The following is a 15,777-nucleotide window of genomic DNA, read 5'->3' as shown; positions in this document are numbered from 1 at the left end:
TTTAAACATGAACATGTTTACATTTAAATCACTGTAGGACACAAAAACCCAGAAATGAAACTGGGCCTGTGTCAATATCTGCAGTTCCTCAAACAGCCACTGGAGCCGAACTTCAAAAGCAAGTGAATCCCCATTGACTCCCTTTTTACAATGTGCAAGATTACAGCATAAATAAACACATTCACGACCTGATACTGAAATGGTTTTGTTTTCTGTTGCTGATTTTAACCTCTAAAACAAGTGTACAGGTGGTGAAAGTCTCATATTATTTTGTATTTTTAGGGGCGCAGCCACTCTGACAGACAGAAGCATTTTGATTAAATTATCTGACAACGTCTTGCTGTGTGGTTAATTGTACTAAAAGCCCATCCGGGGAGTCTGTGATCCAATTTTGGTGAGTGTAATTCTAGCACTTTATTTACATTTCATTTAGCACTAATTAGCAGGTATCTATATGACGCATCCATACAGTCTATGAATAGAGCTTGATAATCGGGCTTGCCAGGCTCTGCTTTAGAAAAAAAAAGAGAGAGAAAAAATTCAAGACATCTCAACTCAAGGCTTCAACACAGATGTACATAAGCTAATGGGTGAAGTCACAGTGACTACATTTTTTATACTGGTTTAGTCTAAATCAATACTATAGTCATAAAGCTATAACAACAAATGAATAATTTAAGGCAAAATGACTCGTCTGAGATGTCCAAGTTGTTCTACCTGAGAAAGAGGGACCTCTGGCCCTTGACATCCTTTTCACTGTAGCACTTGATGCTTGGCTTGAAGATGAAGGGGTTGGTGTTGAGGTCGTTGTCAGGGGAGACGGAGCCATACTCGCTGCTGCTGCTGGTGTCTTCCACTACAACGGGCACTGGCAGCGAGATACTGCGGAGATACTCTAGAAGACACAGGGAACAGAAGATGGAACAAAATCGTAAAGGTGTTTGTTTCATCATCATCTAACTAAAGATTTTGCTGTATAGCAGCATGCTTTCTATCTGTTATGGTGTTTGTGTGCAACTGATCAAATAGATTACAAAACATATTCAAGCATTTGGGAAACCATCTTGTTGTTTACTCTCTATCTTGAATGCTGGCAAAAGGGCAGAGTCGTACAAGGCAGGTAGCTACCACCAAGAGAAAAATGTAAACCGCAGCCCAGATCCTATTCAGTAAAGCAGGGTGATGTTTCATGGAAATGACATCTAGTTTATAAAGTACTCCCACTAGTGGTAAATGTGTCTGAAAAAGTGCAGAGAGCAAAATTGCTCACCTGATCCTGGTGTCAGAGCTGCAGGGAAAAACAGAAAATATGTGTCAGCAGTTAAAAAAGAACAAAACAGAAAGCAGGGTAACATTCCAAGCATGCAGCGAGGCACAAAGCTTCTTTCTAATCTTTTGCACTGCTGCGAAGGCACATGACTGATGCCATGGGGTGAAAACCCAACAGGAAATGACTATTTTACAATCCAAATAATGAAGGATGCGCCTGCAATTCTTAACAATTAAAAAATGGTTTTGGCACTAGATGAATCTAGTAATGACTACAAACAAAGATTTTTGATTTTTGATACTGGAAGCTTTCTGGTTTCTGGTTGTAGCCACTACTATTACTACTGAAGAGTATTTGCTTTAAAGCTTAATCTAAAAAGATGCTGTTTGTTACTTTATTAAAATTTAGACGATTTTATAACAATAATAATAGAATAGCAACAGACTTGTCAATATGATATCCACTATTCATTTAATCTACACTGACAACTCCTAAAAATGGCTGTTGCTCGATAGGCTTTGAATGGGGAATTTCTTTTTTCCCCTCTTAGAGCATTACTTGAGGTGGTTGATTTTAGCAGTGGGGAAGATCATTATGAGGTTCACGCCATTTCCTTATCAAGGCTGTGAGCAAGTAGAATTCTGCTACAATCCTGGAAGTCGGAGATACCTGCAGCCTTCGATAAGTGGCTGAAGGAATTAGGAAATTTGTTACACTTAGAGAAAATTATGTCAAACAAAGCAGGTCTCTTTCAGAAACTTTGTTTACCAGTCTGACTGAAAAGTTGAAGTCACTTTTTATTGGTCTTATGGATTAACGATGTCACAGTTTTATAATAATGTGTTCTAGTTTGTATATGAGCCTCTGCTATTAATCTGTAGCTCTTGGTCTAAGAGGCTTGAGATGAGATGATGCATCCCGACATGGGGATTAAGGTAACTTCCCCTCCTGGATTCTCACACTCTTGATGTTTTAAACAGATAAGTCCTTGTTGTGGAGCTTTTATTGTGCATACAGTATATAATCATTTCTCTTCATTACTTGTAATGCTATAATTGCTTCGCTGGTCTCTCGTCTGCTCGGCTCGGCACTTGTAGTGAAACTGAGAGTGAAGGAGATAAGAGAAACTAGAACGACTGCAAAGCAAAGACTCTCAAACTTTCCTGAAATAAAACAAGTGTGCATAAAAAAAGAAATTTAAGTTATAGAGGGGATAGTCTTGGTAATTGTGTTATTGTCATGTAGCTATGCTCTGATCCACCTGTGAAGCTGCCCTTGCTCTTCTTTTTTCGGCTGGTGACGGTGAGGAATTCATCGGTGAGCAGGTCGAGCGCGGTGGCACGTCGGTCCGGGTCGGGTTCAAAGCAGCGAAGGATAAAGGCTTTGGCCTCTGGTGACATGGACTCTGGGATCTCTGGATGGATTTTAAACATACCCACCTGCACAAGAATGACATGCATGAAAGGCACTCAGAATCTATATAACAAGTTTAAAGAAATGAGCATAGTGTCAGTTCAAGCAGGAGAAAAAGTCAAGCTAAGCTGCAATCCTGGCAGATCAGCTGATCTCAATGCCTGCCTACATTAGATGATGCGTCAACCTTTTGGCAAATCTCATATATGGTGTACTGTTAAATCTTTATTAGCCTGGCCATTGCCTATTCACCTGCAAGCCACTTTGCAGCCCACTTCCACCACAACTCCTTCTTTCCTACTTAATCCCAGTTCCCTGTTTTGTACAGCTAGCATTGCTTCTGCTGCTCTCAAAACATGCTTTTTACGCACGTGCATGGAAAGACGGGGGGTGGAAAATTTAAACAACTAACAGTAACTTCTTTTGACTACAGTGGTTCTGACTGAAACAAGTTTAAAATAACCGAGACAGTGTGAGGTTGCTGAAATTATAAATCAAATTATCTGATTAAGTTTAAGAAGCAAGAGTAAAGAGCAGAGCAGTGTTTACACAGTGATGTTTGAATATGAGACTATCCACGAGGCCTGGCTGTGACTTGGGGCAGCAGCTGAAAGTAATAATACTTCGAGCACAAGACTCTCATTAAAAACATGATAAATTCCTGTTGTTGATGTGCAGGAATTTAAGATTAGCAGGGAGATATCCCACCCCTTGAGAAATACCAGAAAGATGACTGAAAGTATATCACGAATGTTTAAGAAATGCTACAATGCAAAGTGCAGACAAAACACAAGATCTCCTAAGAGATTTGTGACTGTACTTGCACTTCTTTATACGCGGTGATCCTTATTGATAAAATGTGATGAGATCCAAGTTTCCCCTTTCATGTTCTTTAAACTTCAAAGCATCCAAAGCAGAGCAGCATATGCCTCCTTGTTTGGATAATTAAATCACATCATATGGAAAATTCCATGATTCAGAGCTTTGACAGGAGTGCTGTAATGTTTTCCAGACACCTCTTAAACATCTCTACTGCCCCTAATGGGCCACACATAGCTTATAACAATAATTCACTGTACAGATTGCTTTAAATTTCCATCCAAAGCAAATGCATGTGTAAACTGAGTGGTTAACAAGATCCAGCAAAGACACACCCACACAGAAACTAAAGGCTCACTGTAGAAGTTCCTCTTACGAAGCTATGCTTTTGTTTGCATTCAAACAAATGTTCATGCACAGACAGTATTTGTAGTTTCTACTGGGCTTGGTCAGATTACAGCCTGCAGGTTGAAACCAATGCAGGTGCAGAATGACTCTGGTTTTGTTTTCATAAAAAGAGGGAACTGATAGGCATGCATGAAAGACTGGTGGTTATTTTGTTTGTTAGTTGACTTCTTTACGTTGAGCACCTTTTTTTAAGACATGGAACATAATTCTGTAAATAAAACAGATGTAATGGACACAATGTACTCTGTATATTAGCTGTTTATATGTACAATAGGTTTCCATAAACAGCCCTGGGTGTGTTGGATGGTTGGCAAAGGTTAAAGCATGGTACATGGTGTCATGCTGGAGGCATGAAGTCATAAGGTAGGGTTTTTCCAAAGAGAACAGACAGTTATATATAGTTTTCTACCTCTCCTTACTTCAGCTGAACAAACAGTTTCTCTCGTGACTTCTCTCCACAAGCAGACACTTGATGGTGTCATGTTTAAGTCATGTGATAACAGCTGAGTCGCCTTCTTTATTAAACAATGACGTTGCAATATGATAAAAGCTGCAAGTATCTACTGTTTGTGCTCTGAATAAAGGGGTTTTAGTTCAGTTCTTGAACTCTGTTACAGTAGTTTTTTATTTATCTTAAAGTGAGCTTCGATCTAACCAATCACGTCAACGAGTGTGTGAAACAAACTGTTATACCTTCAATCTCCCTTTAAGCCAGCTGTCTTCCCCTCTTAAACAGAAGGTATAAAAAGCAGCTGTGGGCCTGAGATGACCATATTTGTTCTTACTGACATCATAAGTATTTAAAAAAAGCCTAAAATGGTACCATTACATAAGGTCAGAGAACAAATATTTGAAATTATTTGAGCAAAGGGTAAATGAAAAACTAAATAAACTTGCACCGAGAAAAGAAAAAAAAGTATTTGTCAGTTTCGGTGTTTTCAATGAGTTTCCTCTTGTATCCTGACTTCAAGTTTAAACAAAATATTTACTTGTATGACTTCGCAGTTTTTTTGTGGGCGGATTTATTTTTTTTATTAGCTCATACAAGACTTTTATCCTAACAGTACTACAGGTTTGGCTGGTGCATGATTGACAGCTACTGGTATTAGGAGATTTCTTGATCAGCAGTTGCATATGTTTCCCTGTTAATGCTAATGAAGACATTACTCAGAAATGTAAGAAGAAGAGTTTTCAGTCGTTCTCTTGTAGAAACAAACCCTCTTTCAGTCTTTTTTAGTCATGGTTTGAAAAAGACATAGATAGGATATCATGCATTTGGAGCAAATGAGTAAAGCTGATATGCTAGTAACACGTGATGGCAAACTATTTGCCCTGTCATACTGGATGTCTCAAGGGTACAATTATCAGCTCTCAAACATCCTCATATTTATTGACCTGGCAGAGCTGCAGCTGTTCATTGCCACTGTTTTTGAAAGATGCCGTTATGAAAACAGCTGCTCGCCAGACTTCTACTTTCAGTTTTCTAAAATTAGACATCTTACCCAGCAGGATAGTGGGATATGTCGCTGTTCAAATCTCTCACCTTGAACATGGCGGCTTGTGGTTCTCCCAGTTCATAGAAAGGTGGCTTCCCAGTGGCCATCTCTATGATGGTGCAGCCAAGGGACCAGATGTCTGCTGGTTTGCCGTATCCCCGTGGGCCTTTGTCTATAATTTCAGGAGCCATGTATTGCAATGTGCCTGAAAAATGACGCACAAAAAACGATAATAAACACATAATGAAAACTCAAATACAACCACTCACAATTTTTACGTGTCAAACAAATGAAACAAAAACATTTCAATTAGTGAGCATTAGAGAAGGTGGTGGGTGGATTATGGGTGTAAAGGCTTTGAAACCCAGACTGAATTTGTGACGCAAATATCTAACTCGCTCCTGTTACTAATAGAGCATTGCTAGAATGTTGTAAAAGTAAAGTGCAGCAACTCAACGTATGAATGTCAACAAACTTGGACAAACCACAGGGTTATGCAACAGCTATAAAGGGAACGAGGAGGGAATGCTTCATTATTATGCTAACTAAAAGGGACACTGCTGGTATTCTCACCAAGTTTCATAGTGAAACGTACACTTCAGCTGAGAGGTATACCAGATTTGAAATGATTTATTTCTTGCTTATGTAAACAACATGTGTGTAAAAATAGTATCAATGATAGCTGCTCAGTTTATATCATTATATAATAATATGTTAATTAGTCACAGCCTCATTTTGCTTATGTCAGTTAGCCTTGGTTAAAGCATGCTGTCGGATAAAAACAATGTTTAAAGATAGTGCAAAGGGTCAGAAATACCAATTTATTTTATTGTTGTTCATGTCCCAATTCATCTCTAGCATCATTTTCCACCACAACCTCTGTCTTTTTAATATCACAACACTCTTACTTTACTCCCAATCAAATAAGAGTTAATGAACCATCCAACCAAATAATTGAGCAACTCAGTTATGGAATAATTAAGTCAAGTATTGACTATAAGTTTCCTAAATGTGAGGGAAAGGCAAACACTAATCTTGATTACACCCAGTTTAAAACTATTTCTTAAACTAACCATCTCTTGCAGAAAAATGTGCTTTTGTTGCTTATTTTGTTCCCTCCACTGTTGTTCCATGTACAGCCCCAATACCAAAGAATTGGGACACTGTAAAATGTAAATAAAAACAGAATACATTGATTTGCAAATCTAATAAATCTTTTTTTTTTTTTTTTTTTTTTACAAAAGAACATGAAGCATATCAAATGCAAAGTGTCTCAAAAAGGACAATAGAAACTAGTACTAAAAACTAACCAGTACTACAAAGAAACAGCTGCAGGAACATTCTCCAGCTAATTGGATTAATTGGTAACAGCTCAGTAACATGACTGGAGTTTCTCAGAAGCAAAGATGGGCAGATGCTTTGTGGAACAATTTCAAAATGATAACAAAGACTTCAAATATCTCATCATGTAAAGTACTAAATATTATCAGAAAATTCACTGATAAATCTCTGTGTGCTTGGCACAATGCTGAAAATCAATATTAGACGCCTGTGATCTTTCAGCCCTCAAACAGCGCAGCATTAAAAACAGGCATGACTCTGACATGGTGACTATGATCCAGAAACACTGCTGCCTTCTTTGGGCTCAAAATGATTTAAAACTGACTGAGCCAAAGAGAAAAAATGCTGTGTGCTCAGATGAATTGAAATTTTAAAATCTTTTTGGAAAACATGAACGCAGCGTCCTCTGTACAGACGAAAAGACCAGCCAGCTTTTTTAGACTACATTTCAACAGTCTGCACTTACAGTATGATAGAGGTTCATTAGTGCCTATGGAAACGTCAGTGTGCACACCTGCAAAGGCACCATCAGTGCTGAAAGGTATATAGAGATTTTAGAGCAACATATGCTCCAATCCCAGACGTCTTTTTCAGGGAAAACTTTGCACATCTCAGCAAGACAATGCTAAACCACAAACTGTATCTATTACAACAGCATGAAATAAAAAATATGACAAGAAAGACCTAAGACTATTAAGCAGTTTGAGTGCTATATCAGATAAGAATGAGGCCAAATTCCTCTCCCAAAGGTCCGGCAGCTGTTCTCCTCAGTTCCCAGATGTTTACAGATGGTTTTTATAAGAAGAGAGGTACACTGGTAAACATAGCCATATCCCAACTTATTCCCGTGTTTCTCAGTTTAAACATTTGACATGTTTTCTGTGTTCTATTACGAATAAAATATGGATTTTTGAGATTTGCAAATCAATGTGTTCTTTTTTAATTTACATTTTAAAAACTGTCCCAACTTTTTGGGAATTTGGAGCTTGTATAACACTAATGATGAAATCACTGTTGCTGTTGGTAACTCTTCCGGTTTGCACTGCAGAGCTCCACCAAAAACTACTAAAAATAACTTTCATCTGGCTTTTGTTTTTTTGATCATATTCATAAACCGATAATGTCTGTGTGAGGTAAAAGTAGCGTCACCAGGGTTGTGAAAGAGCTGATGTAAATGCCAAAAATAGCTTCAATTGGAGCTAACTAAAAGTGATGACACAATTCCTGCAAATTGCCAATCAGGTTAGAAAAGATTAAACAAAGCTTATGGCCTTATGTGAGAAACTGCAGCGAGTTTCAGTGTTGTCAGTTAATCACAGCTCAGTCCAAAGCAACATTTTCAGGTCCACACTGAAGGGAGTCTTTTGTTCTAATAATAGCCTGCAGGCTGCTTATCCGCTGCTTTTAAAAGCTCGTGTACTGAGCTAAAAACAGGCAAGCACACATTTATAGCAGGCGTGGGTTAAGAACAAGGAGTAGCCCAGTTTCCTGAAAGAGCTCCGCCTTCCAGGGTAAGTCCCCGTCTGCCTCGAGCAGCAGTCAGATGCTCTAATTCCAGAGGTCAAACTATGCTGCAACTGGCTACTGCAGTGCTGACATTACAGGTCTACATATCAGGCTGATCTAACTGCAGACTCACGCCAAAGCCAGAGTTTCTAAATAGGAACAGCCTGCTATTTTTAGTAATTTTTAGTCACATACTGTCCAAGGACTGAAATGGGATTACTGCTCTGAAATAGTCACAATCAAAGAACAGCAGTAGGCTCGATACTCAGACACTACTGAGCAAATTTTAACAAAGGATGTTTCATAAAGTTTTCTAGTAGTCTCCCCACAACAGGGGAGACAACTCTACTTGGCTTAAGTATTTCATACTGGCTTGCTTATGGGGAAGGGAATAATCTAGATAGTGGGTCAGACTGTACCTGTGAAAGTCTCAGTGCAGGGGTTGATCCCAGCCAACCTTTTGGATGTGCCAAAATCTGATATTTTCAGGACGCCACTGTAGGTGTTGATGAGTACATTATCACCCTGTGGATTGAAAAGACATTCATCAGAACAGATGCACCAAATTCCAAAGCCGTGATAGCATTGATAACGTGAGCTGCTTGCAAATCTTGAAACAGTAGGTTACAACACCATGTGTGGGAGGAGGAGGAGGAGCTCTAAGCCAAAACAAGGTGATTAACATTTATGTGGTGCTAATGAAGCTTATATGACTGAGTTGTTAAATCAGAAGGATGTGGCTTCTAACTCTAATGACTACCTATGATGGGAATGTTATGAGTGTTGGTTTGCTTTAAGTGAGATAAAAAAGGGAGAGTCACTTGCTTTAAAAAAATATCATTCCTGTTGTAGCCAATGGGCTAGCAAAGAAAATGGTGTGAGCAGCTGGGTTGCTCTTTGAATGCATTTGCAGTATATCAAAGTCGCTGTGCAAACAGTCACATGGAAGACTACAAACAAGCAAACAAGGTTTTAACACACCCTCAAAACTGAAATTCTGCAGAAGCTGAATCACATCACTCTGAAAGCTTCTCTTTTTCCAAAAAATAACATCTGATTATTTCTTGTGCGTCTCTGCATGTGGATGAAAGATTTATCAGTTCTATGTACTGTGCGTTTTCCCCGTTTTTATGTTTACATTCCTCAGACGTGCTGTAAAGTTTGCAGTTTGAAAACATTCAGAGATCCATATGTGCATTAAATATCATTTTACTTCTAAGTCCTCCCCTTTGAGATACTGTGCATCCACTGCTGCTAAGCGAAGAAGATCTGTCCAGAGAAACACCAGGAGGGAATTCTGCGCTAAAAATACTTTTCTGAATTCCAGATTTAGAAAGTTTCTGTTTGATCTGATTAAGTCAGACTGCTGGGGAATCATTTATCTCTCGGAGGTTTTTTATAGCAAAGATTGTCGAATTCACCATCACTTGAAGTGGAAGCAAAGGCACCTTTTTAATGAGTTCATAGCAAGCAAAACCTGAGTGTTAACCTGAGTTTGTGAGCGTTCTAAAACTTATGAAGACGTTTGGTCAGGACTAGTGACAGAAAACTGCTGTGCTCATGCCCTGACTGCTGTCTATAACTGTGGTAATCAAGGAAATACCAGAGAAGCTTGGTGCAGATATGGATGCTTTCCCCCCTACACCTGAACATGTGCATAAACAGTGACAGGAAACAAATATAAAAGTGAAATAAAATGCAAAAAAAATTGACTATATAAACACATCTGATTCCAGACATTCCTAAAACTTTAGTGGTTAGAGGTCTGTGTGATTGTGTCACCTCTTGTTCCTCATTTTGGACACAGAAAATAAAGTGGCTTGATGTGCTTCAAAAAAGACAATACTGAAGCACTATTTGCAAATAAACAAGAGGCGAGAAGAGGATTCTGACCATCAGTTGACTCGTTAGCAATGAGAATGTGCTTCAAAGTATGACAGTGATAATGTTTCATAAAGTTGGAGCTGCTAAATTAAACATGTAAGGAGTTTGAAGCTGATCAGACCTAAAAATGTTTCTTTAATTTCTCAGCTAGTGTTTTTGCAGCAGACCTCGCAGAGATCATCTGTCTGTCACACGGCACTTACTTCTTTCTTCTTTTCCTGCTGACAGAACTCGAATTTCTGTAGTTGGTGCATGTTTGTCGACTTACTGTAGCTTGCACACTTACTAGGTCTTCTGTTTACTAAACCTAAAGTAAAGGTTAAAAATGCATCATGTCCTACACACTTTTTTTTTTGCAAAATTGTGCTGTGGCAATGTAGTGCACTTTGTAAAGTGCAAACAATGAGAGCAAATTTAAGATGTTTTGAGTTTATTTTGTCTGAAACCTCCTCGGCTTTAACATGAGTGCAAAAAACTGCAGTTTCACAAATGGCTATATGAGGTTGGCTGCAAAAACAAATGAATCTCCACAGACCCCCATGTTAAAGCATTAATTTTATAGCGTTAAACAGCATCTTTACTATCTGGTACAAGACATTTTGGTCTCTGTAGCAAGTTTCCCTTTGAAGGTGGATATTTTTCAGTCTCAACCATCTGGATATTAACGTTAAGTAGTTACTGCTTTGATACCCACACACAAAAGAAACTGTAGTGATATGCTGTCTGCTAGTCCTTATCTCAACTAAGAAGTCCACTGAACTGGACCTCTACCAAGCGTCTGTAGTACTGGTCCCTTTGAGTGTATTAGTTATGAAGTTATATGAACAAAGCCCGTTGTCAGGTACAGGCAGTCCAAGAAGTTTATACTTCAATTTTGGTGAATAAAATTCTGGTATTTTATGAATCTGTTGTCTGTACTTTTCTTTGTCGCACTCATAATTTGTATGAATGCAGCTTGATAACATTAGCTGATTACTTTCTGCTTCAACCCTTCACCTAAACATGGTCACTGTTGGCTGGCTCCAAAAAACTAATACTCCAGAGTCCAATTGTTCAATCCATCTTTCATATGCAGTCTATGCTTATGACCCCAATTATCTATAGAAAGTCTTTCTGAAAATGAGCCTGCAGATGTCACAAAGATGAACCAACAGATTGTTAACTCTGCAAAAACCCTTCTTTTGTTACCTTGATGTCTCTGTGTGCAATCTGGTTGTCGTGCAGGTATTTGAGCCCCTCCAGGATCTGCCGTGTGTAGAAGCCGATGGTGGGCTCATTGTTTTTCAGTGGGCCCCACTTGGACCTCAGCAGTGCAGACAGACTCCCTGAACACCAGGGGACAAAGTGCAACAATGATCAATATACTCACTCTCAGCAGAGATTAGCAGCAGAGGACTAAGGCCATTATGTACAGGTTTATACTACTTCTCTGCAAATCACCCATCTTATCTATAAATGCAAACAGTGTTTTTACTGTTAGTGTAAGTATGACTGGAAATAACACATTCTGACATCAAAAAATTGATTTTGTTTCATACCGGTTTCCCCCCATTTGGACAATAAAAACTATTTCAGGACAATTAAGTTCTAACAGTTCCACAGCATCGGGAAGCGTCTCACCTCCAGGCACCTGCTCCATGAAGATCTTGATGAAGCCGTTCTCGCTGATAGAGCCCAGGTACTGGACAATGTTCTTGTGCTTTAAGTGCTTGTGGAGGGCGATCTCCTCATGAAGTGGTTGAGAGTACCTGTGCAAAAACAAGTAACAGTACATGTTTCTTTATATCCTGAACAGAAATCTGTGGGTCAGTTACTAACAGCAAACGTGGAGGAGTCAATCAACAGCCAAACTGGGAAACATATAAGCTGATTTGAACTGTATAGCAGCAGGCACATCTAGTTATTATCATAGTAAAGTTGAAGGTAAGTGTATTAGTAGCACACTTAAATAGCCAAATGTGTTGGTGTCTCGTGAGTCTACAAATACTCTCTTTATTCAAACAGGTGATTGTGTTATTAGTTGAGCTACAGCGGGTAGCACCACATGTTTAATTTGGCAGACTTTTTAATGCTGTATGCCCTTCCAGATGTAACCCCAAAGGGATCTGATCAAACTAGGAACGTTTTACTTGTTAGCCAAATGTGTAAACCACAAACAATGGAAGTAAATGTAAGAGCTAAAATATATGTAAAAAAAAAATAATTTTTTTTAAACATATATTAGACAGTTTGTTCTGCACAAAACAACGATTTGTTAAAATAAGTAACTATCTTTGCTTGTGGAGGTGTCCTGCTAATGTGTTTTTTCCTTCAGGTAAAGTAAACCTGATAAAAACAAGACAAACTGACAAATAAAAGATTAAACCAGAAAATCAAACCGACGCTAAGTCCTGATATCTGACCAGAACAACAGGTACCTCTGTGCTAGGAAGAAATGCCCGTGAGCAATTTCTTTTCACATTCAGCTCTCTACATGAATCACACCCTGCCTCTCGCTCTCTCTCCTTCTCTCCCTATCTTGAGATTTCACTCCACTTGTGAATTATTTACCCAAATTCTCCACATTCTTTGCAGTTGAGCGCCCTGCTGGCTTGCTGATGTGATTAGAGGAACAAAGTGTGAAATCATCTAGTCTGCAAAAGAGTCTTGCAGTATGAGATGAGTAGGTGGAACTATGTGGAGACAAGCATTTCGAGCAGAGACAGTGATGGGAATTAAAAGGCAGAGGGTGGGAGTTTGCATTCACAGCTCTCCACTAACCAGTCACTCAACTGGATACCAGTGCTCTGAGAGCCAGAAACCACCAGGGACACAGCTGAACTGAGCTTGGCACTCTCAGCCAGAGAAAAGGACTAATTTTTAATGACACTCCAGAGCTGCGCTGAATGAAATGAGACATTAACAACGCAGACACTTGTTAACATTCGGGCTGAAATTCAATCTTTGTGCAGTACAATAAACAGATGATCTGCCAAAAGACTTAAACATGTCATTATATGGAATACATATGCATGAGTGTGGCGAAAAAAGGCATACACAAGCTTTTCTAAATGAATTATTACATATTATCTTAATAAGGCAACCCTATTGAAATATCTTAATAACCAAGTGCTTTGATGATTATTGTAATCCACTATTTGTCACAATCTCTCCTGTGAGTTTGCCAACAGTGGTGCTTATTCTGCAGCTTAGGTAAGCTCAGTGTAACGGGACATGAAATGTCCCTACAACAATTGCCTGGCCTGTGAGCCAGTCAGGACATACTAGACAGAAACGACCAGGCTAGCTGACTTGCTGATTTTTCAAAATAAGAGCGGGATATTCTATTAATAAAATGAAAGAAAGCTAAAACTTTCACTACCAAATATGCTTGGTTGACCATTAATATGCTTGACCAGCCTGCCCAAATAAAGTTTATGTGGGAAACACTGAATCCAGCCGTTTCTTCATCAGTCTACCAGCTACATTATGAGACAGTCTTAGACTTGGCACTACAGCAAAGGTCATGAAAAACAGGATTCATCCTCTGAGTAACAGGAATATCACCACTGGCAGACTTTCCTGCTACTGTGGCAAACAACAACAGAAATGATTCATTCATCCATGCGTATTGCAACATCGTTCCCCTGTGATTACTAAAAAACAAAGAACAAAACCCCCCCACAATTCTGACCTGCTGTCTCTCTCTGGTATTTCTTTGATGGCCAGTCGGACCTGGTTACTGAGGTCTCGACCGGCGTACACCACTCCGAATGTGCCTTTACCCAGAACCACTCTCTCTCCGTGCTCATCATACTCGTAGTCGTACTGTGGAGACAAGAGAAACATGCAAACTGTCATTTAAAAAAAAAAGAAGAAAAAAAAAGTAATATATACGGTATTTGCCATAAAGAATCAAAGCAAAATCCCAGTACCTAAAACATGAGGTTACTAAATGTCACTGTCCATTGACCAGTAGAAATACACCCACCATGCATTTTTACAATGACAAAGAGAAATAAATTAGAATAGTTAATAGTTAAAATAGATTCCAGCTATAAAAGTGATTTAATGAGTAAAGCACGAGTTAAATCTGAACATAGTAAACCAGTTTTTCTGCGTTCCCACTGCACTGTTATATTTATGTTATAACTGTTTCATAAATGAATATTCTCTTGTTGCTGAACCGGGTTGGCACCTGTTGCACGAATGAAAGAAATCAGCAAGTCTTTTCACTCCCTTAAAACACGTCTGATTGAGTTTTTATAACTAATAAAGGCTCTTTTCTTCTTAACACGATTTTCTTAGCTTTGTTCCACTGATTCCTTCTCCCTAAAAACACCTCAAAATCAAAGTTTTCTAAAAAATGTGAGTAATGCTTACGACGACTCCTCAAGAGCCTAATTTTGTGTTATGTTCTTAAGGGACGGTGGAAGCTGAAGACTAACCGTCCCTCAGTGCAGGCTGATTAGAGTTGCATCACACGCATAAAAATCCCCCTGAGAAAAACCTGTTAGTCATTTGATCTGTGCCATGCTGAGTCAAAGATGGGTGCGGCAGCATTTTTCGTAATTAGCTTATTCTTTTCCCTAGGCTCTGCTGGTAGAAGGCAGGCGAACGCAACAGCAGGTGCCTGTTCTGCGCTGTCACACAAAGCACAGGAACAAAATCCAGGCCTTATCCCAGCGGGCTACTGTTCCTGTCTGAGCGTTCAAAGCTGAGTTTCAATCCAGTTATTATCATGCAAATTGTGCCGAACTGGATTAGAAAAGCTAGATGGGGAATTTGATCAAACAAGAACAAAAACACGTCGTTCACCGTTTAATAACTGAGTAATAAATGCTGCATGAAAAGAGTCGGTAGGCTGTCAGTAAAGAAGAAGAGCCCTAATTATCTTTTGAAAGATGGGTTTCTGTTTTTTCTTTTTTTAAATTTTTTTTTACTGTCAGCACTTCGTCTCTTTTCATGACAACATCGTATCATATTTCCTGTGGCATTTTAAAAGCAGGCAAAGTACACCGCAGAAACACAACAGGATGCGACTAAACAATGCAGAATAATGAACTTGTGGATTTTTCATTCTCATTAACAGTGCTTGGAGGTAGAGCTGCAGAATTATTAATTTAGGAAACATTATGAACATTATGTTCAGAGGAAGTGTTTTGGTATCACGAAAATAATCACCTCTAAGGTATCAGTGTCACATTCTCCTTCCTCTGGACACTTCCAGGCTTCCTCTGTTATGCTGTTGACCAGATCACAAAATCTGCCAAAGAAAAGACCAGAGTCTGTTTAACAATGCTGATAACATGTTTATCATATTTAACACAACTTCGGCAGCTCGTAACAGTGGCATTTTACATTGCTGCAACTTTCAACACTTTTACAGATTTACACAATTACAAAGACTGAATTATTTGACATTATTTTGCAGATATGACATATATGAAATTAACACTTGCACAGAATAATGGCACACGGGAATGTCTTTCATTCAATGTAAGAAAAAGTTGGTATGTTTTGGCATTTCAAGAGAGTCGGAAAAGGAAACAAAGACCTTGACTTTCAGTTTTTCAGTATACTAGAATGAGTCCATGTTGGGTAAATAGAATATGAGTTATGGGCTTGACTAGAGTGATAGGAACAAGAAAAACACGTGCA

The 15,777-nt window shown here is 38.9% G+C and overlaps 1 protein-coding gene across 1 annotated transcript in view; it reads right to left on the bottom strand.

Moving 5' to 3' along the window:
* The window catches only part of map3k5 (mitogen-activated protein kinase kinase kinase 5), an 81,827-nt gene that overhangs the window by 9,187 nt on the left and 56,863 nt on the right, over positions 1-15,777 (bottom strand). The window contains exons 14-22 of the mRNA XM_063494964.1: positions 15,301-15,382; positions 13,811-13,944; positions 11,758-11,885; positions 11,326-11,462; positions 8,673-8,778; positions 5,454-5,611; positions 2,532-2,709; positions 1,271-1,288; positions 718-895 (exon numbers count right to left, since the gene is read on the bottom strand). Coding sequence (XP_063351034.1) covers positions 718-895; positions 1,271-1,288; positions 2,532-2,709; positions 5,454-5,611; positions 8,673-8,778; positions 11,326-11,462; positions 11,758-11,885; positions 13,811-13,944; positions 15,301-15,382 — 1,119 coding nt within the window. The remainder of the gene's footprint in view (positions 1-717; positions 896-1,270; positions 1,289-2,531; positions 2,710-5,453; positions 5,612-8,672; positions 8,779-11,325; positions 11,463-11,757; positions 11,886-13,810; positions 13,945-15,300; positions 15,383-15,777) is intronic.

Source organism: Pelmatolapia mariae, linkage group LG15, assembly GCF_036321145.2.
Source record: "Pelmatolapia mariae isolate MD_Pm_ZW linkage group LG15, Pm_UMD_F_2, whole genome shotgun sequence".
Lineage (NCBI taxonomy): Eukaryota > Metazoa > Chordata > Actinopteri > Cichliformes > Cichlidae > Pelmatolapia > Pelmatolapia mariae.
Note: the sequence above shows the minus strand (reverse complement) of the source record. Positions and strands in the feature narration are given on the sequence as shown.